At 40.9% G+C, this 23,394-nt stretch overlaps 1 protein-coding gene across 3 annotated transcripts in view; it reads left to right on the forward strand.

Moving 5' to 3' along the window:
- Positions 1-18,138, forward strand: part of DCP1A (decapping mRNA 1A) — a 50,206-nt gene extending 32,068 nt beyond the window's left edge. For 2 of the 3 annotated variants that reach the window (XM_010985029.3, XM_064496432.1), the window contains 5 exons: positions 1,281-1,394; positions 9,150-9,902; positions 11,871-11,936; positions 13,635-13,853; positions 14,159-18,138. In XM_010985029.3, the coding sequence (XP_010983331.3) occupies positions 1,281-1,394; positions 9,150-9,902; positions 11,871-11,936; positions 13,635-13,853; positions 14,159-14,239 (1,233 nt within the window). In that variant the 3' untranslated portion in view covers positions 14,240-18,138. The remainder of the gene's footprint in view (positions 1-1,280; positions 1,395-9,149; positions 9,903-11,870; positions 11,937-13,634; positions 13,854-14,158) is intronic. The other variant, XM_010985036.3, reaches the window with a different exon arrangement.
- The last annotated feature ends 5,256 nt before the right edge of the window (positions 18,139-23,394 follow it).

Raw genomic sequence — 23,394 nt, forward strand, 5'->3', positions numbered from 1 at the left:
ATTCATTTAGCATTCAGTACCTACTCCTATACTAAGCATATATCTTCATAATATGGTATCAAGAAAGTTATGTGTCTCTGAAGTTCAGAACTGCTTCTTTTTTCTTAAGCCACTTAAGCCAGTCTCTTAAGTGTTCTAAACTGTTTTTGGTGTCTGTTTTGACACAGATAGTGCTCACTAGATGCTCGGTCAGATAGCCCAGATATAACTTAAGTTTCTAAAAATCCCATGTCCATCTAGTGATCTTTTTTTAGGATTCTTCTTAAGAACAAAAATACAAGTTAACAGGAATTTTTGTACACTTGACAACTGTTTTGTCATCTGTGATAGTAATATTTAGAGACCTTTTTAGTTTAGTTTTTAGCCATATATGGTAGTGTTAGAGTAATTAGATATCCACATATCCAAAAAAAAAAACCTCAACTTAAATGTGACACTTTGTACAAAAATCAACATAAAATGGATCAGTAGATCTAAATGTAAAACATAAAACTATAAAAATTGAGGCAAAATCTCTATTTACCATATGACCCAGAAATACCACTCTTTGCAATTTACTCTAGAGAAATGAAGCTTTTGTCCACACAAAAACCTGTACATGAATGTTTGTAGAAGCTGTATTTAATCACCAAAAACTGGCAAAAATACAAATGTCCTCCTATGGGTGAAAGGTTAAAAAACATAATGCAGTCATATGGTAGCACACTACTCAGTAATAAAAAGGCATGAACATTAATACCATACAACAGCTTGAATGAATCTCAGTGTCATTATGCTAAATAAAAGAAGCCAGTATTCCATTTATCTGACATTCTCAAAAAGACAGAAATGTAGTAATAGAGAATAGATCACTTGTTGCCAGGAGTTGAGGGAGGGCATGACTGCATTTGGGATAGCACAAAGGGATTTTTTGGGGTGATAGACCTGTTTTATATTCCTGATTGTGGTGATGAGTACACAGAACTGTACACTCCTAAAGTTAATTTCACCATATGTTAACTTAAAAAATAAAATGGAAAAGAATACATGATAAAGTAGTGCTGTTGGTTTTTCCTTAAAGGGGTTACAAAAATAACAGTTGTTACTAACACTGTTGTCTGAAATCAAGTGTTCAGCTTTCTAGAAATTTTATTGTTTGTGTTATTTACACGGGGGTCCAAAGCAAACATTTTGGAGGATTTTTTTGCTTGATTTTTAAAGTAGTGTTTCTAATAACCTTGAATACTCTTTTTTTGTAAGCCAAACTGTTTCACGTGATGTATTTTTCCTTTTAATTTAAGAATCAGTTGGGTGAGTCACATATCTCCAGCCCTGGGTTACAGCCAAGTACTCAGATCTCTAATCTGGGAAGCACTGAGACTCTGGAAGAGACGCCATCAGGGTCACAGGATAAGGTTTGTACAGCTAAAGCCCTAGCTTTGTCCGAGGTAACCAAACACAGAGTTAACATTTTGTAAGGATTTTGTTAACACAATGTAAGTTTGATTTGCCATTCATCTGTCAAGGTATATATTTATGTACAAACAGCAACATAATGTCATCCTTTCATGTCATATCCCCTGGTCCATGTAACTGCCTTTCATCTGGATTTTGCAGTAGCCTCCTGTCTGGTTTCCCAGCTTTTGCCCTTGATGCTTTTCCCTGTTCTTAACCCAGCAGCCAGCATAATCCTGGTATAGCATAAGTTAGATCACGGCATTTCTTTGCTTAAAACCCTCAAATGGTGTCTTGTCTCACTCAAAAGCCAGGGTCATGGCAGTGTCCACAAGGCCCTTCCTGATCTGGGTCCCCTACCCCTAGCCTCATCTACTTCTCTGCCTTGCTCCCAGTCTCATTGTCTTTTCTGCCTTTCCACAAATGTGCCAGACCTGCCCCTGCCTCAGGGTAGGCCTTTGCACTTACTGTCCCGTTGGCCTGGAGGACTTCCCTCCCAGAGGTGGCTTGCTCTCTCTTCCTTCAGGTCTCTGGTGTCTTCCATATAGGTGAGGGCTTCTCTGACTACCCATTTTAAATAACAATCTTCCCCTACCCCTGTCCTCCTGTGATTTATTTTCTCCCAAAGACTTCTACCCGGCTAACAGGGTTTGTGGTTTTCTTGTTTACTGTCCATCTGCTCCCCACCAAAATGTAAGCTCCTTGGCGGTATGCAGCTTCATCTGCCTTGTTTGTTGCTGTATCCTCAGCATCTAGCATTGTAAATATTTGTTGAGTGAATTAGTTCTCTTCATAACTGATGGCTTGATACGTGAATAGATATTAAAAGAAAATCATAATTTTTCATTAATTTTTTATTTTGAGATAATTGTAGATTCATATGCAGTTGTAAAAAATAATATGGAAAGGTCCATGTCACCTTTACACATTGACCGCACTGGTTATAGCTTGCAAAATTGAGTACACTGTCACAACCAGGATATTGACATAATGTGCCCATCTTGTTCACATTTCCTCAATTTTATTTATATTCATTTGTGTGTGTGTGTGTGTGTGTGTGTGTGTATCAAGTTCTGTGCAGTTTTATCTCATGTAGAGCTTTGTGTATCTACCACCACAGTCAAGATACAGAAGACTTCCATCTCCACAAGGAATCCTCCGTGTTGCCCTTTGTTACCACGCTGACTTCCATGTCACACACCCCCATCCTTTATCCCGAGCAGCGACTGCTCTTTCTCCAGGTCTAAAATGTTGTCATTTCAAGAATATTCTATGAATGGAATCATATAGTATATACCCTTTTGGAATTGCCTTTCTTCACTCAGCATAACTCCCGGAGATTCATTGAAATTGTGAAGTATGTCAGTAGTCCCCTTTTATTGCTGAGTGGTATTAATGTTTTAACCATTCACCTGTTAAAGGACATCTGGGTTGTTTTCAGTTTGGGGCTATTATGAATAAAGCTTTCATGAACATTTGTATTCAGGTTTTTGTACATTAATTTCCTTTTCTCTGGGATAAATGTACAAGAGTGCAAATGTTGGATAATCTGGTAATAGCATGTTTTAGTTTAATAAGAAACTGCCATAGTGTTTTCCAGAGAGGCTGTACCATTTTACATTCCCATCAGCAATGTATCAACAATGTCTTCATGTGTGTAAATGATAACTAATTTAAACCAAATTTTATACAATACATTCCTATGCTCCATTTTTACTGTATTTGGATTTAGAATCTTGAAGGTCAAACATGTATTAAAAGCAGTGCTATGTAAAATTTAATTTTTAAAAAATGTATTTTAAGAGAGGCAGGGATGGAATGGGCAGAGTCGCCAGATTCCTTCTGGTCTGGTTTTTCAGCCATGAATGTTCAGTGGGCCAGTCACTTCCCTTTCCTTTCTGAATCGTGGGATTAAGGATTCTTGCACTGCCTAACTCACAGACTTACTGTGAGGCCCAAATGAAGAAATGGACCCACAAAAACTCCATTTTGTAGGCTAGACTGACAACATTTCGTAAAATATTGAAATCAAGATCTGGATATTGTCAGATCGAGATCTGGATATTGTCAGAGCCATGTGATCGACTAAAATTAGCTTAAATCCATAATCAGCCCCTGCACACAAATAGTACATTGGTTTAGTAACACTGCCATCTAGTGCTGAGGAGCAAATATTGCTGTCAAGCCTTAATAGTATTACATTTTATTTCAGTTTCATAATTCATGTATTAAAATTCACTTGGGACTAGTTCCCTAGTTTGTTTTGTATTGTTTTTTGGTTCCTGTGGTTAAGAATAATCTTACCTTCTAGTGTGACCAGTGTACTTACTGTCAGGTAGGAAATCTGACCTGGAAACAGTAAGTCCAAACAGAAATAGGAAATCCTCTGAACAGCAAGAGCTATGGGGAGAGGAAGGAACAATGTAACACCTGATGTAGTTTATTAGAATTTTTTGTGTACCAGATGTGCTGTCACTCACTGAACTCCATTTCCAAAGGGAATGGTCAGACTAAAACTTGATAATCAAGTGAGGCATTGCCTAACTCAGAATCCAGACTTTAAGCATGTTCAGACATGAGTAAAGAATAAAATTTCAGCTTTTCTGTGGATGATGGAAGATGAATCCATGAATAAATAAGCTCAACTACTAGAGGAATGTGGCCAATTTTTCTTGTCAGTGTGGAGAGAGTCCTCTACAACTTCCAGGCTATGAAGCTTTGGGGAGCTCATGTGGACACACATGCTGTGCTCACTCAGCCTCTTGTGACTGATTCAGCCAGTTAACATATTTCCAAAAGTTGGTACATTTTGACCTATATTTACCTCTTCATTATTCAAGCCTTAGCTGCACCTCTGTTTTCCAGGGGATCATATCACTGGTTGATTAGGTAGCAGTCTAATCTGCTTCATGGACATCTCAGTGTGGTGGCATAGTGGTTGAGAATGTAGACTGTCTTGTTAGAACTAGGTTGGAGTCTGGTTCCGTTGTTGTTCTTGGGCATCATCTACAAAATGGCAATAATAATAGTACTGCCCTCACCAATTAGTTGCGTAGTGCATGTAAAGTGTGTAGCATGGGGCCTCCATATAATGAGCTTTCTGTCTGTGGTAACTTACTGCCTTTGCAGCTTCACTTACGTGAGATACCTCTGAAACCCTAATGCTTTGCCACACACCCTATTCCACAGAAAGTCTGAGAACCTGTTTCTGGCCTGGCAGAAGTTGCAGGGAGACAGCATGGAGAAATCTGGAAACTTTCTGCTGCTTTTGTAGTCAGGGTTCAGTATTCCACCATATGTTTCATTTTTAATATGAAGTAGATTTTAAACCATTAGAAATACCTGTTTTTAAGTATAAGTGTAGGAACATTTCACATGTAAATGTGGGTGATTTTAGTTGTTCAAAAGTTGATTTGTGTTCCTCTGGACAAGTGAAAATTTCTACATGGATCATGTCATTTTTGAAGCCTAAGGTGTATTTTATGATGAAGCTTCTCCATGTCCTGTTGTTTGATAGCTCCTTTTCTTAAAACATAAAGTAGTATCCTTACCTGGAAAAGACTTAAATTTCTGCAAAATAGTCCCATTATGGTCCATGTTTTTGTTGGTTTGTGTGTGTGTGAAAATTTTCTGTAAATAGATAGTGGTGGTAGTTACACAACATTTGAATGTTTTGAATGCCACTGAAGTTTACACTTAAATATGTTTAAAGTGGTAACTTCTGTTACATATATTTTACCATAATTTTTAGAAATGGGAGGGGGAAGAATTATCTCTGTGCTTATCAATAGACACTTATGATGCTAGGGATCTGAAAGTGAATAAATCATAGTGTTCAGCTTTGGATAATGGAACCTATGCATTCTACTACAGTTAATGTGGCCTGGACAGAGAAAGAGACCTCTGTCCCAATTGAGGATTCATTGTCTATTTTGGATTACGTTGAATGGATTTGAAATGTTACCAGTGAGTTTTAAACAAACAGCTGTCTTTAATGACTCCTTGTATCAGGGAACAATGAAGGTGATTTGTAATAGTACAGCCTCAATATTCCATCAAGTGGTTTTGTTGTTATTATTTTGCTTTATGGGGTATGACATTCCGGAAGGATTTGATGGATTTTTTGTATTCCAGTATATTACTTGATGTTTCTTAAAATGTATTCAGTATAATGATGATAATAGCTAACTTCCATTTATTGAATGCTTGTCACGCACCAGATTTTATATTGAGAATTGAATGTTCACAACAGCTCTGTGAGATGATTAACCAGTTGCCCCCATTTTTGAATAGAAATCCTGTTATTTTCCCAGTTAACAATTGTGAATTGAACCTAGGTATTTTTTAACTATTTTTTTTAATTGGAGTATAATTTACAATGTTGTGTTAGTTTCAGATGTACAGTAAATGATTCAGTTATACATATATATTTCCCTTTTCAGATTCTTTTCCATTATGACTTATTACAAGATACTGAATATAATTCCCTGTGCTATATAGTAGATCCTTGTTGTTTATTTGTTTTATATATAGTAGTATGCATATGTTAATCCCAAACTCCCAATTTATCCCCACCCCTCCACTTTCCCCTTTGGCTCTTTTCTATATCTTGAGTCTGTTCTGTTTTATAAATAAGTTCATTTGCATCACTTTTTTTTAAGATTCCACATATAAGTGATATAAATTTGTCTTTGCCTGACTTCACTTGATATGATCATCTCTAGGTCCATCCATGTTGCTGCAAACGGCATTATTTCAATTTTTTATGGCTGAGTAGTATTCCATTGTATATATATACCACATCTTCTTATCCATTCATCTCTCAATGAACATTTAGGTTGCTTCCATGTCTTGGCTATTGTAAATAGTGGTGCTGTGAGCATTGAAGTCAAAGTATCTTTTCAAATTAGGGTTTTCTCTGGATATATGCCCAGGAGTGGGATTGCAGGATCATGTGTTAACTATATTTTTGTGGTTTAAGGAACCTCCATGCTGTTCTCCATAGTGGCTGCACTAATTTACACTCCTACCAACAGAGTTGGAGGATTTCTTTTTCTCCGCACCTTCTCTAGCATTTATTATTTGTAGACTTTTTAATGATAGCCATTCTAACTGATGTTGAGGTGATACCTCATTGTAGTTTTGATTTGAATTTCTCTAATAATTAGCGATATTGAGCATTTTTTCATATGCCTGTTGACCATTGGTATGTCTTCTTTGGAGAAATGTCTGTTTAGATCTTCTGCCTATTTTTTGGTTGGGCTGTTTGTTGTTCTTTTTGCTTTATATAATAGTTTGTCTGATTTTAAGCTGTACGAGCTGTTTGTGTATTCTGGAAATTATCTCTTGTCAGTAGCATTGTTTGCAAATATTTTCTCCCAGTTCGTAGGTTGTCTTTTCATCTTGTTTATGGTTTCCTTTGCTGTGCAAAGCTTTTAAGTTTAATTAGGTCCCATTTGTTTCTTTTTATTTTTATTTCCATTACTCTAGGAGACGGATCCAAAAAAATATTGCTGCGATTTATGTCTTAGAGTGTTCTACCTGTGTTTTTCTCTAGGAATATTATAGTATCTGGTCTTACATTTAGGCCTTTAATCTATTTATTTTTGTATAAAGAATGTTTTAATTTCATTCTTTCATATGTAGCTGTCCAGTTTTCCCAGAGCACCACTTAGTAAAGAGACTGTCTTTTCTCTATTGTGTATACTTGCCTCATTTGCCATGGATTAATTGACCATAGTGGTTGGGTTTATTTTGTGTCAGGGTCTTTTGTGTTTCCATACAAATTTTAAAATTTTTTGTTCTTAGTTCCATGGAAAATGCCATTGGTGATTTGATAGGGATTGCATTAAATCTGTATATTGCCTTGGGTAGTATGGCCATTTTAACAATATTGATTCTTCCAGTCCAAGAACACAGTATATCTTTCCATCTGTTTGTGTCATCTTCAGTTTCTTTTATCAGTGTTCTTACAGTTTTCAAAGTACAGGTCTTTTGCTTCCTTAGGTAGTAAACCTAAGTATTTTTGATTTCAGACCCCAAGCGCTACCATTTTTCCAGAAATAAAAATGTAAGGAAATTAAACCATGTAAGATTTTTTGCATTTTTTTATATCCACAGTTTATAGTTAGGTATAAGTGCTGCCTAATATTTGAAGTGAGAGTCTGAGTCTGGAAAATCCCTGGAAGTGCTAGGAAGTGTTGTGACAAGATAGTCTTGCTAGTCTCACTACAGCATTATTAGTGGGGGGACCTAAATTTGCCATTTGAGAGTTCCTTCACTTAAACAAAGCCTCTTGTCACATTAACTTGCCAAGATATATTATGTTAGCTTTTTAATATTAAAAGAATTCTCTTTATTGAATATTTTCTATGCTATGATGGTCTGGTGTGAAGTTTAAATTTTTTACAACTGGAGGAGACTTCTGCCTCTTCCACAGTTATTTCACACCATCTACAATCTCTTCAGACCTGCTCTGCTACGTCTCTCTCACCCCACAGGTGATGCTGTCCTCACACCAGAGGAAATATACAAAATCCGCGAAACTTTTCTGTCCTTCACCTGTAAAACTCCTTTGCATCCTTAGTCCTCAGTGCTGACCTCCTTTCCCTGTTGTTTCTCTTCAACAGAGGGGATCCCTAAGCCCCCTTCCCTTCCCTTCCTGCTGCCCAAAAGCTCCCTGTCTCTTCTTTTCCCCACTCCAGCCCTTCACAGTACAGTGGTACCTGGTTAATGCCACAATTAGTTGTCAAGAGGGTGCAACCAATGTTTGGGGGAAAATGAGCTTGTTTTCCTGTAGAAATGTGATCATACCATGGTGCTATCATTATTACATTTCAGATGCAGTGTACTTTAGGACCTTTATAGACTTTCTGAGGCCCTGAAAATCATGTGTTTCAGTGAATTTTTTTTCCATATAAACATATATATAAACAACTAAGTACACTTAGTCCACACACTTCAGGAGTAAAACCGTAAGTTGAGGCTACTTGTGTTCTCAAAGTACTTAGGTTTGTCTCCCCCCAGAACATAAGCTCTGTCAGGGTGGGGCTTTTTTTTGTTGTTACTCCCTAGTATGTCCCTTGGGCCCAGGTCAGAGCAGGACCTGTCATTCTGTGGGTATTCAGTAAATGTTAAATGAATTTGGCAATACTGCTTGAAAGGAAGGTGCAGAAAACTTGAACATTTCTCCTTTGAATCACTGCAGTAGTATCAATAAGCCAGATCACTAAAATATATATAAATTAAACATTTTTAGGCTTAAATGCTTTGCTTTTTCTTAAGAATTCTGTGATTTGGGAGTAGGAAGGAAGAATGGCCTGCAATTTAAAAACATGGTTAAATTGTGAGGGGCATAATAGGGGTAGGGGGTTAAGAGGTACAAACTACTATGTGTAAAATAAATGAGATACAAGGATATACTATATAATAGGAAGTATAGCCAATATTTTATAAGAATGTAAATGAAGTATAAGCTACTTGACCTGGAATCCCTGACATTTGAATGTTATGACTAATGCATATTTCTATCCATCAGGTAGAGGGGACTAGAGGCACCTTGGCCTTAATCCTGAGGACATCTATAGTTCCATTTCCTTATTTTCAGACTCCATCCGTCCTTGCCTCAGCAAATTGTTTTGGTTGATAGAAAAGAAGTTTAGTTACACTAGTTTGCAAGAGATTTCTTTCATTGAGTGGTTTGATTTGTTTTTCAGTCTGCTCCATCTGGACACAAACATCTGACAGTGGAAGAATTATTTGGAACCTCTTTGCCAAAGGATCAGCCAACAGTTGTGGGTCTGGATTCAGAAGAAGTGGAGAAACTGCCAGGAGATGCCTCCCAGAAAGAGCCCAGCTCGTTCCTACCATTTTCCTTTGAGCAGTCAGGAGGGGTCCCTCAGTCAGAAAACCTGGGTGTCCATCCTGCTGCCCACCACTCAGTCCAACCTGAAGTCACCACCCCGGTGCTAATCACTCCTGCCTCCATCACACAGTCCAGTGAAAAGCAGGCCCCAAGCTATGCGATCCACGTACACCCTGTGCTGAGTCCCACTCTACCAGCAGAAGCTTCTACTGCACAGGCTCCCCCCAGCCTACCCCGAAACACCACCATCATGCAGGCAGTGAAGACCACGCCTAGACAGAGGTCTCCACTCCTGAGTCAGCCAGTCCCTGAGCTGAGCCACGCCAGTCTGACTGCCAACCAGAGTCCCTTCAGAAGCCCGCTGAGCATGGCAAACACAGCTGGGACACCCCTCCCAAACGTTGATCTTCTCCAGAAACTCAGGTTGACCCCACAGCATGACCAAATACAGACACAGTCACTTGGGAAAGGTGCAGTGGCACCCAGCTTTTCTCCAGCAGCTGGCCAGCTGGCCACGCCTGAGAGCTTCATAGAGCCTCCCCCTAAGACAGCAGCAGCGAGAGCCTCAGCCTCCCTGAGCAACATGGTGCTTGCTCCCCTTCAGGTACTGGCGGGAGGGTGGGTGACCATAACTAGACGGAATGAAACTATAATAACCTAGATTTTGACTGACATGAGACAGTCATTCAAAGAGACAAATGTTGAGTCTGGCAGGGGCTAGAAAAAGGGGGAGATGAGAACCCCTGCAGTGATTAACCAGATGGTTGATTGATGGTGTTGTAACGCAGTTCCACTTCGCAGAATTACTTCAGCTGGTAAAAGCTAAGACACGGTATTTGTATTTTCCTTCCAGGGTATGTATTTTAGGGGGTTTTGTTCATTTTTACCTGATAGTTCCAGGAGTCCTTATTTGACTCAGGGCCATGGACCCAGAGTATCCCAAGCTTTGTTCCACTCCCAGCTCCCTCAGTATTCTCACTGAGTGCCTGCCTTGTGCCCAACTCCTTAGGGGTGCCCTGAGAGCATCTCAGATTTGGAGCTGTGAGGTCAAGTAAAGCTTCCTGGTGAAACTGATGTTCAGCTGAGATCTGAAAACTCAGTAGAAATTAGCCAGCGGTAGGAAGAGTGTGTGGAGGAAAACAGTACATGCAGAGGCCTGGACATGAGAAGGTGTTTTCTGAACTTAAAGGACTGTAGTGCTGGTGGATCTATGTGGTAGGAAACTTGAAGGAGCAGGTATTTGGTTGATGAGCAAAACTTTGTAAACTGTGTCAAGGAGTTAGAGGTTTCTTCTGAGGGCTCTGGGTAGTCTTTCAAGGGCTTTGAGCTGAGGGTGGCATGCTGGGAAAGGAGAAGACGGAAGTGGGACAGCCCTTAAGAAGGAGACTGGAACAGTCACCCAGGCTTGAGCTGATGGGGCTCTGCAATGGGGAGTGTGGACAAGTGGATTTGTTAAGTGTAATCGATGGGACTTGGTGGTAGGTTGGCTGTGGGGGTGAAGGAGAGGTTTGCCCATGATAATTTATAAGGTTGTTGAGTTTACAAATGAGGAAATCAGGTCAGAGTTGAAGTGACTTATGCAAGATCACAATATTCATTGCCTTCATTCAGGGTTTCATTCTCATGCCCTTTAATAGTAATAGTCTCCAACTCTTAACATTTTGCCAAATAGTATTATATAAAAGAGCCTATCATAATAATTGAACATTATTTCTTAGTTAAAGGAGTATTTTGTTCCATTCCTTTGAAATTCTGTACAGAAAGAGAAAGAACTTAATGTCTTAGCTTCATCATTAAATTGTCAATTTTTGCCATTTCTGTTGAGGCGCTCTGCAATGTAAGGAGGAGAGAGAATGTTCTGTGTAACAGATAGGAATCCCACCCCTGAAGTGTGCCTGCTGCCACTGTTCCTGCTGTTCTGGAAGTACAGCCAGCAGTCTTGAGTGCCGCCCCCTCCAGATTCTGACCTCTGGGTCAGCACCCTGCTCTCCGGCATGCCTCCTTGCACGGAAGCTTGCATACATGTATGTTTTCATTTACATGGCAGTGGTGAATTTTAGGACCTGGGGCTTCATTGAGTTCTAGTTTGTTTGCTCTACAACAAGTTCTCTGTCTCCCAATGAATGAGGATAGAATTTAGCACATGGAAGTGTAACACTGGATGAAGACTATTTAGTGCCACCTGTCCAGAGCTTAATCACCTTATCAAGAGAGATCATGCTGCCAGTATCTTGCCAGACTGAACAGCACAAACGTGCTTGTGCTGTCCCTAGCTCTTAGAAGAGACACAGGTTTCAGGTTTTTCCTTAGAGACGCCGTAAAGGCTTTGCACACACCCCTGCTCTCAGATGCAGCTGGAGGAGGCCGGGGGCTGTCCTGAGGCTCTCATCCTGCAGTCCAGTCAGTGGTTGCGCTGTCACAGTTCTTGTCGGCCTTTCCCCTCAGGAATCTAGGATCTAGTTCATGTCTGAACTGTTCCTTACTGCTGCTAAGCTCAATTTTTCCCCAGTAACTAAGAAATCTTAATTGAAGCTTGCTACATCTATTTGACTTTTCTTTTTAAACATTGCAGTCTATGCAGCAAAACCAGGATCCTGAAGTTTTTGCCCAGCCTAAGGTGTTATCCAGTGCCATTCCGGTAAGGATTCCCTTTTCCTGAAGAGCACATTATGTTTAAATTCTTATGCTGTGTATGAAGTAAAACATTGTCACTTGAGGGAAAAGTTTTAGCTTTCAAGCCTAGACCTGTCTTAGATGCCCGCTCCTAGAGCAGCGCTCCTTGCCTCCCCCAGGCAGTGTTCATTGCTGAGGCCTTTGTTGGCCTCAAGTCATCTCTGTAACGATGTCTTTCCTGACTATGTGTGTGCGAGGGCAGGGCCATTCACAGGGTGGGCACTCATCAGTGTTCACGAGTGGGCCACGGCTGAGAGCATGTCGGCCTGGTTTCTGTGAGTAGCTGTGGTGAGAGCTGTGGTGTCCCGGTAAGCAGAGGGCAGTGTGGCTGCCCTGCTCTGGTTGGCTTTCCCATTGCTCTGATGGCAGAGCCTCCCAGGCCTGTCCTCTGTCCCTTGCTGCTTCTCCCCCACCTTGTTTTTTAAAAGTTGTCCCCATCCTCCATTACCTACCAGCCTTGACATGCACACTTCTTTTCTTTTTCAGTTCCTAAACTTTTGTGTTCCATTTGCCTTTGAGTCTTTACACATCTCCTCAAGTCTCAGAATTTAAACTAAAGCCAGCTCTCACTGGCCTTAACTGGTCTTTTCTGTAACTTGTCCTGCTGCTTGGTGATTGGTGGGAGTGCTCAGCCTGGCGTTGCACCAGAAGACAAACTAAATGGCTCAGAACCCAGAAACTACGCTTTTAAAACTCTTGGTTCTTTGTAGATGAGGAGGGTGGCAGGAAAAGAAAAATTTAGATCTCTGTTGATTGTATCAAAAGTGAGGATTATTTGTTTAAAAACTCATTACAACTGTTTGGTATCTTTTGATGGTTAGCCATTATTAGCCTAGAAGTACATCTAAGTCGGGGAAGGAAGTAGATGTTAATTTTTTCTAATTGTATCTTTGATATCTGTATGATGTAATAAATATATTGAACACCACAAAAGAAACTAATACTTCATATAACTGGGTTTTTTAAAATTCCATTTTTATTGAAGTAAAACTTACATACAATAAAATGCAGGGGGGGAGGGTTATAGTTCAGTGATAGAGTGCATGCCTAGCATGCACGAGGTCATGGGTTCAATCCCCAGTACATTAGTTAAATTTTAAAAAATACTAATAAATAAATAAACAGTTACTTCCACCCCCCCAAAAAATTTTTTTAGTAAAATAAATTTTAATGAATAAATAAATAAATACAGTTTTTTTTTTGTTTTAACATATGTATATCCCTTGGGTAACCATCCAATCAAGATAAATAACATTTCCATCACCTCAGAAAGTTCCTTCATACCCTCTTCCAGTCATTTCTCTGCCCCCTCATAATGTAAAAACCTTACATTTTTGATTTCTCATAGGACTGTTCTTATTGTGCATATCCTGCTCTTATTTATCAGATTCCCCTTCTGTGATGATCAGACTTGGCTTCTGATAACAACTGTAGAGTGTCCTCATCATACAAATGGGCTCTTCATCTTTTAGCTAACAGGCTTCCTAACCAGATGTAAAATACTCAAATGCTGCTCCTGAGTGTTTATCTGAATCCCAAATGGCTAGCATTGGACTCTGCGCTCCAGTCTCCTACTGCTCAGGCTTGTTGTCAGGTGTCCCACTGTAGGGCCTGGCTGCTGGCTTCCACACTTCCGTGCCGAATGACTGTTGTTCCCCTGCAGGTGGCAGGCCCCCCACTGGTTACTGCAACAACCACAGCAGCGTCCTCAGTCCTGCTGTCCCCAAGTGTTTTTGAGCAGACAGCTACAAGGTCCTCAGACCTTGAGAGGAAAGCAAGCTCCTCTTCTCCTCTCACTGTTGGAACATCAGAAAATCAGAGAAAGCCTTCTATTATCCTCAGCAAGTCTCAGCTCCAGGATACACTGATACATCTAATCAAGGTATGTAGGATATCAGTTTAGTCTTTGAATTTTCATTCTTTAAAAAAAAAATTGTATGAGTTCTTAGAAAATCAGTTCATAAGGAAAATTCAAGACTAGCCAGGACTCATGTTTCTCTCTTCCTGAGCATATGCTCCTGGTGGAAAAATACCCGAGTGAATTCCAAAATATTAATCATGGTTGTCTCTGGGTGGTGGAATTCTTTGGGTAATTAGTTATACAAATCATTTATACAGCTTTTTCCTAAGGTGTTATTAAGGAAGTAAGTTCTAATGAGGAAAACGTGACATTACCATCTCTTCCAGAATGATTCCAGCTTCCTCAGTACACTTCATGAAGTCTACTTGCAGGTTCTGACCAAGAACAAAGAAAACCACAACTTATGACTGGAGCAGAGTAAATCTGAAGGCAGTGTTGACCTCAGAAACAAATAGGCCTCATCATGGAAACTTCTAAACAGAACACTGAGTTTTGAGAATCCTGAAATTGAGCCTATGAGAGACTCATTCCTTAAGAATGTTTTCCAAGTGACGTTCTCAGTGATAATGGAGATTTCACTGTGAAGCATCACCAGCAGACCTTTGTTTTGACAAAAAAAAAAAAAAAAAGACCATTGTGTTAAGTTAAGTTGTGTGGGTGTTTTCATCAGCTCTAAGCAAGTTTGTGAAATAAGAAATCTGATTTTCAGCTCGCTTTTACATTCAAGGTCTTGGGGAAGAGGGGTCACCACCAGCCTTGCAAAAGAGTTCAGCCCAACCCACACTCCTCTCCCCTCCAGTCCCCCCTAAAAACTTGAGTGTTAGGCTGGTAGTCAGTTTCTGAAAAGAGCAGAAGTCAGCTCTGTGCAAAGTAGCTTCGAGTTTTAAGGATCAGAGGTTAAGTTGAGAAATTCAGACTGCTTTGTTCAAGTGAAGTATATTTTATGTGACTGCCCCATTTGGGCCTTAAAAGTTCTGAAATTTCTTAATTGTGTTTTGTTTTTAAGTGTTCCCAGTGCTGCCATGCAGCGGGCTCCCAGTACAGTGATAGCATTAGAATTGGGCCCTATTGGGCCATGGTGGTGTGGGAGCAGGCATGGCACACCTTTGAAGTAAATGCTGGGTTAAAGCCCAAATTCTATCAAAAATCTTCACTATAAGTTAGACTCTCCAGTAGTTTTGAAAATGTTAAGTTTGTGTGTGAATCATAGCCTTATTTTCCTTTTCTGTCTAAACACAGTTACAAGTCATTGTTAATTGTTTTCCTTATTAACACTTGGACAAAAAGACCAGTGGACCAATCTGACAAAGCCATTCTGGTTCCATTTCTCAAGTCTACTGAGACTAGTTTTAAAGCTATGCAGAAAAGGGAACTGTTACTCACACTGCCCTTACGTTATTGTAGAATATGGAGTTAAAAACAAAGTGTAAAATTCAGAACTTTACCAATGTATTCCTAGGCTGAGTACTTTTGCAGCCCAAAGTGTGAAAATATGTAAAGATGCTTTGTTATGCTGCTATTGATCTGCCATGATTTATATTTATTCTTTTATGGCATGTAATGGTGATTAGTAATATTTTAATGTAGATTTTGATTTATTTCAGCAATAGTAATTTTAAGATATTCTTTGAATGAAAGTGTCTTCATTTCTATGATACAGGTCATTTTGTAGTATTTAACCAATTAAGATGCACTGCTTACTTTTCTGAGCACTATTTAATGATGGGGTCAAAACCCAATTGGCTCAACCAGCTAGCGTAAGGATTAGCTGTGAATAATGCTGACAGATGTGATGGTTCCTCGGGAACAATCATTTAAGCTTTAATGGTAACTCAATCATAAATCCATAGATTTTTTTTTCTAGCTGAGATTTTAGAAAATTACTTGTGAATGACATACTTGTTTGAGTTTGATCTTAGTTTTTTAGCATAAAGAATACTTTGATTGGATTTTGTTAATCTAAACACACTTCCTGTACAGCTTCTCTGCTTCCCTATTTAGTGTCTTTTATTGCTGTCTGCCTAGTTATTTGTGAATTGTGCAGATGTCAGGGAAGCTTCTAAGTTCTCATATTCAATTAGGAATAGTTTGTTTTCAAAGGTAGTATAAATATTCAGCAACCAAAAATGAATTGCTCGTGCATCAGCGGGGAAAGAGAAAGTTACAGTAAGATAAGGAGTGTTGCTGACGCCAGGAGGTGGTGTCCATGTAGTCACGTGACTGCTCTCAGAAAACAGTTGCACTAGTAGGTTTGCTCACCCCCAAGTGTAGTCTCACTGGGCTTTGGTAAATGGAAGAATCAAAGGGTTCTGTTTACGATAGACATTTGAATTGAAATGATGATTTGAGTATGTGTAATAGTATGATAGAGTTAAGAGAGAATATCCTGAAGGGGGTCTGTAATCAAATCTGTTTAATTCCACCCTCTAATCCAAGGAATGAATATGATAGACAGTAAAGAGAATCTGTGATAAGTTTTCCTTAGTGTGAAAGTAAACTTTTAAGTGCCCGAGTCATGGAGGCTTGAAAAGGGTAAACCTGTTTCAACTCCCAAATTTATATATTCATTAGGGAAGCATTTAGGGAAAATTCAGGAGCCAGAAGTTCACCGTCATTATTACCAGGAAGTTCAGGCCAGAATGAGTCCCTAGAGAAGTCAGGCCAAGCCTGAATAGTTGCAGTTGGATGACCCTGGCCCGAAAGTTGTGGTTCAGTTGCCTTATTCCTTTTTCAGGCTTCTGTCCAGAACCTCATGCTCGTTTAGGTTGCATGTTTACATTGCTGCAGTGACTTTACTGGAATCTTAGTTTTAAACCTTAGTTGAATCAAAATGTACACCAAAACAGATGCTTCTTGCTGGGTTTGCAGGACTCCAGGTGACCGGCGTTTAGGCTCCCCTATCTGTACACCCACCCTCACCCCTGTGGATGGCACTACTCTTTTGTTGTAGTAAATGTGATGTCTTTGAATGGACTCTCACCTCCCAAACAACCTGTTCCTTTAAGGCAGAAGCTCCTCCTCATTGTGCATCTCTCCCAAGGTTTATAAGGTTTGACTTTGAATCTGAAGTTTTCAAGTGACTGTCAGTGTCAGGAGAAGCATTTCATGCCATCTGCATGTGAGCGTGAATGTCCACAGCTTAGCATCGAAGGCTTTTGGGTAGCCATCACCAACGGGTTTTGTTAAGAGCCCTAAGTTGACCTGGGTCCTTACTTGCCAGAGGATGCACAGGCTTAGTTTAGAATATGACCCGATTTTGCATGTGAAGTATTTGTTCTTTATCCACCTATGTTTTCTTGTAAAAATTGTAAACCCCATCAGATCTTCTACTAGGTAAATATTTTTAAACCATGCAGCTTTATTACTCTCCTCCCCAAAGAATGTAGTTTGAAACTTTCTCATTTTGGTAGTACAGGCCATAACTGCCATTGTATTACTAACAATGCAACATGAAATTGAAGGTGCCTACCTGCTTAAAAAACAAAATCAGCCATCATACTGTATCTCTGGGCAAGACGTAGAACACAGAGGGATGAGAGGTGGCACAGGCACAAGTGGGCTCGGCCCGCGTGAGCGAAGACGAGGAATCACAGAGACGTGCGTCCCACGTTCTTGCTGCGCATTTGCTGCTGAGCATGTGTTTCTTTCTTACCTGTCTTTGGTTTTCTTCATTTGTATTCAGAGGGCCCTCTGGAATCAATGGTGCCCTGTGTGTTCAGGTGTCTAAAATGTTAAGATCTGAACCAAGTAAAGCAACTTACACTGGCTTTTTAAAAGCTGTGCTTGAGAACATTTCTCTGAGTGGGCCGGGGCCTCAAGGAGCCTGTTTTTCAGCAAATTCAGCAGGAGAGATGTGTGCAATGTTTCACTCGGTTTTGTATTTGACATCTTCATTTGAAATGCTGAGATGCAATATCGTTCACTTTGAATGGGGAAAATGCACAATTGTGTTTCCCTTTTATCTGTGTGATTCCTTAAGAAACGTGTTTTTAAAATATGTGTTCTAAATGGTTTTTTATTCTGTATTATTGCTTTGGCCATGTGGCTCCCATGATTTTCAGTGTACCAGAGTCTCAGCTCCCTGCAATGTGGGGGTGAGCAGCTCTGGAACTACAGCAAGATTTCTGTTCCATGAGCGCAATACGGCATCATTAACATTTTTAATGGTATGGATTTTATACCATCTGTGTATGTTTGCAAATATTAAGTTATTACCTGTTTTCAAATGAGCATTTTTCATCCTAAATTTTATATGTTTGCAAATATATTTTTTTAATAAAAGTTCAAAACCAAGTTTTAGCACCTACTATATTTTCATTGTGTTTTTATTGCATTTACAGAAACAGGAACTTTGGGATGAGTTGCTGCACTTTGCCAGAGCCTCATACTGTGAGGGGGTGTGGGGTAAGAGAACAAAACCAACAAACTCTTGTCTCCCTGTTTCCAACCTGAGCCCCAGGGTTTCTGCATTACATGAGCACTTCTCTCCCTGGTAGCTAAATTTTCAGTGTGTAACTCAAGAGGAGACATCTAGAGAACTTTATTTATTCCTCTAAGGTGTCCCCAGATCGAGGGTACAGTTCTAATTACGGCCCAAAACACTGTTTTATAGGGGCTTTCCAGCCGGGTCATTTCCCAGATTCACTCAGTTCATGTGTAATGAGCTGTCATATGTGCCAGGCATCCAGGATGAGAAGGAAGGAGGAAAAGAGGGTGGGAAGAAAGTAAAATATGATTATTATGGGAAATAGAGGGGGAAAAAAGCGTTAATCCTGTCTCCCTAATAATTGTTCACATTAAGTATGTTTCCAAATACTTCTCCCTAAAATATTTGCTATACCTGCCTGCTTTCTCGGGGCAGAGCATAGGCTTAACTCTTGCTGTGTGACTATGTTGTACACACATACCAGTCATCACTAATGCAAGCTCATTCACCACTGAAGGATTGCTGTCGTTATTTTCTTGATCTTCACAATAACCCATGTGAGGGAGAAGGGAGTTGAAGCTGAGCGTGACTGAGGACGTGCCAAAGGCAGCTGCTCATTAAGCCAGTGGTGAGTGGAGCACCTAAAGCCCAGCAGACCGGAGAGCTGGTCTAGAATTTTTTCTTGACTCTGTTGCCTCCATGACAGATATTCTAGATTGCTTTTTATAGTTCCTTAGGTCACTCGTTACCACTGTTTATTCGAAGCTAGAGTGACTTGCTCACCTGCTACTTTTCAGCTGTCATGAGCTAGGAAACCAGGGAATCATGTTCATCAGGATTTCATGAAAAACTAAGGTGACCGGGTCCTAAACAAGAGCTGTAGGGGTTGGGATTTTAGGCTTCCTGGTTGTTTCTGGTGATGTTTTCACTCACTGTTTATGGATCCTGCTTCATAAGAGCAGGAGGGCCAGCGGGGCTCAGAGGCATCCTGCCAGGACACCAGTGGAGTGAGGAAGCCGAGGCCCAGGGCAGAAGGTGGGTGCAAATCCAGCACTCCTTTCTCCTCCACCACCATTGCTGCTTTCCAAGTCAGGGTTTTAAGATTTGAAACAACTTTATTGTCTCAGTCCCTCTCACCCATCCCAGCTTGACACAGGTACAGTTTTGTGACAAGGAATACTGTTATTTCAAAATGTGCTTTTGATGGTCACCTCCTCCTTGAAGCCTTCCCTGATCTGCAGCCTTAGCAGGCAATTCTTTGTACAGATCACAGGACAGGGCCGCAGGACACACAGCCCCTGCTGACCTGTGACCTGTGACCTATGAACCAAAAACCGAGAGAGGATCATCTTCCCTGAGCATCTAGCACAGTGCCAGCACACAGGCCTTGGTAAATGGAACGAACAAGTGAATTAATGAGTGAATCAAAGGGTCAGTGATGGCAAAACCATGTCACTGTCTTGCCTGGGTGACCAGCACCAGCAGTACGTTTCTGTCTGGCTCAGTAGCATAGAGCAAACGCTTTTTGGAGGCCTTGGAGTCTCTAAGTCACAAGAACAGGATGGCTGGCTAGATGTCATTGCTAATTCTGAAGGTGGGGGTGGGCTGAGAGATAGTAAAAGCCATTGTGTTTGGAGGGTAACCCTCCTGAGCTTGGGCCTTCCCAAAGCTCCTCCTCCTCCCAGCCAACCTATGAGGGAGGCGCTGGTATGGCTTCACGTTTCCCAGGAGGAGCTATGTGGCTCAGAACAGGGAAACAACCATGCCCTTCTCCAGAGTGCTCCAGCCCTACCCTCAGTAACCATCACCTCAGCTATTCAACAACTGTGCAGGAGAAAATCCACTTCATCTCCCCACAGCAAAGCAAAAACGTTCATCTTTAATATCCAGGGGAACAAAGGCCACCTCCACCACGCCAGCTTGCCCAGGGAAACCAGGAGCTGTCAGGAGAGGGAACAGGATGGTGATCTCTCTGCACTCCCTCCCGCAGGTGGTGCAAGTGGGACCCAGCTGGCCTAGAGGCGCCAACAGGGCTGCCCTAGCCAGCCTGGCCCGGCGCCCCTAGGCAGCAGCTGATGGGGGCTGTTGAGGCTGCTTCCTGCTCCCTACCCAGGGAGGTGCCCAGGCGCCACTCCTCAAGTTACAAGCTACAGTGACTAGGCACTTTTTCTTTGTGAGCCAGGAAAGCAGGCCCAGCATAGCTTGGCCAGGCTCCATGCTGGTGCTCACCTTTCAGGAGTGCCAGGTGTCTCCAGCCTTGGCCCTCTGAGATGACTCGGAAGGTCAGCCACTCCACCTGGTCCTGGGACTGGCCAAGGGACACACAGTGGTGTGTGACCAGAAAAAAGTCCTCTTTTCCGGAAGCACAATGCTTGGTGGAGTGAAAGCATGAGTGATATTTGTTACCGTACAAACACGATAGCAACACAAATGTCCACCCAAGGTGGGACACTGAGTGACCTTCCTCTTCACCAGTCATATTCCTGGGAGAGAAAAGCACATGGACTCTGTAACGAAGGATTTAAGATGCCCAGCAATGTAAACTGGCAAGACGTACAGAAGGGTCATGACTTCATTTGAAACATTCATGTTCATGGATAGAAAGGGGGAAAAAAGACTAGAAGGAAAATAACCAAGATGTCCGTGATGACCCCTGGATGGTGAGATTATGGAGAATGAAGTTGTCTTCTTTGTGTATCAGTCAGGGTCCAACCAAAGAAGTAGAACCTGCATTCCTCAGTTAAGAGATTTGTGGCAAGGAATTGGATTGCTCCATGGGGGGGCTGCAGGGCAGGCTGGACCCTCAGGTGAGCTGCCACAGGCAGAATACCTTTTCTTCTTCAGTCTTTCAGCTAACTGAATCAGATCCACCCAGGTTATCTAGGATAATCTCTTTTACTTAAAATCAACTGATTACAAACTTTAATCACACCTACAAGAGATACCTGCACAGCAACATTTAGGTTAGTGTTTGATCAAACTGTGTCTGTAGCCCAGCCAAATAGACACATAAGAAAGACCATCACATTATTTTTGTTAAATTCTCAAATTTTCTACAAGGAACATGTGTTACTTATATAATTTTTTTTTAAAAAAAATAGCAGTAAATGACAAAACCACCATGAGATACCAATTTGCACCTACAAGGCTGGCTAAAATAAAAAAGATGAATGTTAACAAATATTGACAGCCAAGAAATCAGAACTCTCATCCATTGCTGGTGAAATTGTATAATGGTGCAGCCACTTTAGAAGACAGTTTGATCGTTCCTCAAACAGTTAAACGTGAAACCGTCATATGATCCAACAATTTCACTCCTAGGTATATACCCAAGAGAACTGAAAGTATATCCGCACAAAAATGTTTGTGTCAACATTCGAAGCGGCATCGTTCACAATAGCAAAAAGGTAGAAACAACACAAATGTCCAGCAACCCATGAATGGATAAACAAAATGGATGTTATCCATAGGATGGAAAGTTATTAATCAATAAAAAGAAGTACTGATACAAGCTACAATATGGATGAGCCTTGAAAACTAAGTGAAAGGAATCACTCACGAAGACCACACATCATAGATGAAATGTCCAGAATAGGCAAAGCCATGAAGACAGAAAGCAGGTTAGAGGTGGCTGGGCCTGTGGGGGAGGGGGAAATAGGGAACTACCACTAACGGGTATGAGTTTCATTTTGGAGTTACGAAAATGTTTTAAAATTAGATCATGGTAATAACTGCACAAGTCTATGAATATACCAAAAAATCACTGAATTGTACCCTTTAAAAGGGTGAATTTCATGATATGTTAATTATATCTCAATAAAGCTGTGATTTTTATTTTTTTTTAAGCAATAAATGAGAAAGGAAGGAGGAGAGAGCGCCGCATGTACCTGGGTGAGTTGCTTCCCAGCAAAGTCGAGTTGCTGTTGAATTATCCTGTCTCCCGGTTCCTTTTCTCACCCTTACCTCCCTGTCATGGAGCTCTTGCCCAGGGCCCAGGACCCCAGAGTCTGCAGCTGTCCTGAAGAAAACCATCTACAAAACTCATCCCAGAATACTCTCTTCTCATTGATTTTCCCTTTGCTCACTGGCCACGGGGGTTTCAATACCTTCCGCTGCCTACATACCACTGCTGGGAAGAGCTTCCTGTCCTGTGAAAATGACGGCAGCCTTCCACCCTTGAATTTGGTTCCCTCAGGCAGAGAAGGGAAAATGAGAAAACACCTCTGTGTGTTTCTGAGAACATTTTACAGATGTGATGAAACAGCGGCCCAAAGACATGAAGGGATTCCACCCAAGGCCTCCCCTCTCCCCCAGCACATGCTGGGACCTCTCTACTAAGGCAAAGGTCACAGAACCAGACTTTCTAGAGAGCTCATTGCCAAAGATGGATCAAGGGCATTAGAAGGGTCGCCACCCTCTGACCCAGTAGAACTCTGATTAGGAGATGACCTGCCAGGAGGACAAGGATTTAGGTACCACATGTTAACTGCAGGATAATATATCCTGGGGAAAAAACTGGAAGCCCTCACTAAGGGATGGTTAGGAAATGAAGACACAGTTCCATGATGGAACAATAAACAGCTAGTAAAAATGACATCTTTGAAAAATTTTGGCATGCTAATGGGAAAATGGAAGAGAAAAATTATAAATTGTATCTGATCCTGACAATGTGCCCCCAAAAATCCCACAATAGCAAACACATTGAGAATAACCCCACTTCTCTCAGCCCCTGACCTTTGACCTTGTTTTATTGTTTCATAACAATTATAATAAGTTGATCTTTGTCAAGTGAACAAATGACTTTAACAGTGGTCCTCTTTGGGTAGGATTTGGGATCAGGTACAATTTGAATTTACTTTTTTTTTTTTAGTGGAAGAACTGGGGCTTGAACCTAGGACCTCATGCATGCTAAGCATGCACTCTGCCACTGAGCTATACCCCCATCCCCCAATTTGAGTTTACTTTTAAATTTTCTATACCTTTCAGGTTTTTACAATGAGCATATTTTACTTTTATGTTTAAGGGGGAAAAGTGCTTTTTAAAAAACAAGAACAAAAACAAAAGTCAAATCAAGAAAAACAGGAGGTTCTGTGAGTTGAACTGTGTGTGTGTGATCTCACTTTCCTGGAGACAACG

The sequence above is a fragment of the Camelus dromedarius genome, chromosome 17, assembly GCF_036321535.1.
Source record: "Camelus dromedarius isolate mCamDro1 chromosome 17, mCamDro1.pat, whole genome shotgun sequence".
Classification (NCBI taxonomy): domain Eukaryota; kingdom Metazoa; phylum Chordata; class Mammalia; order Artiodactyla; family Camelidae; genus Camelus; species Camelus dromedarius.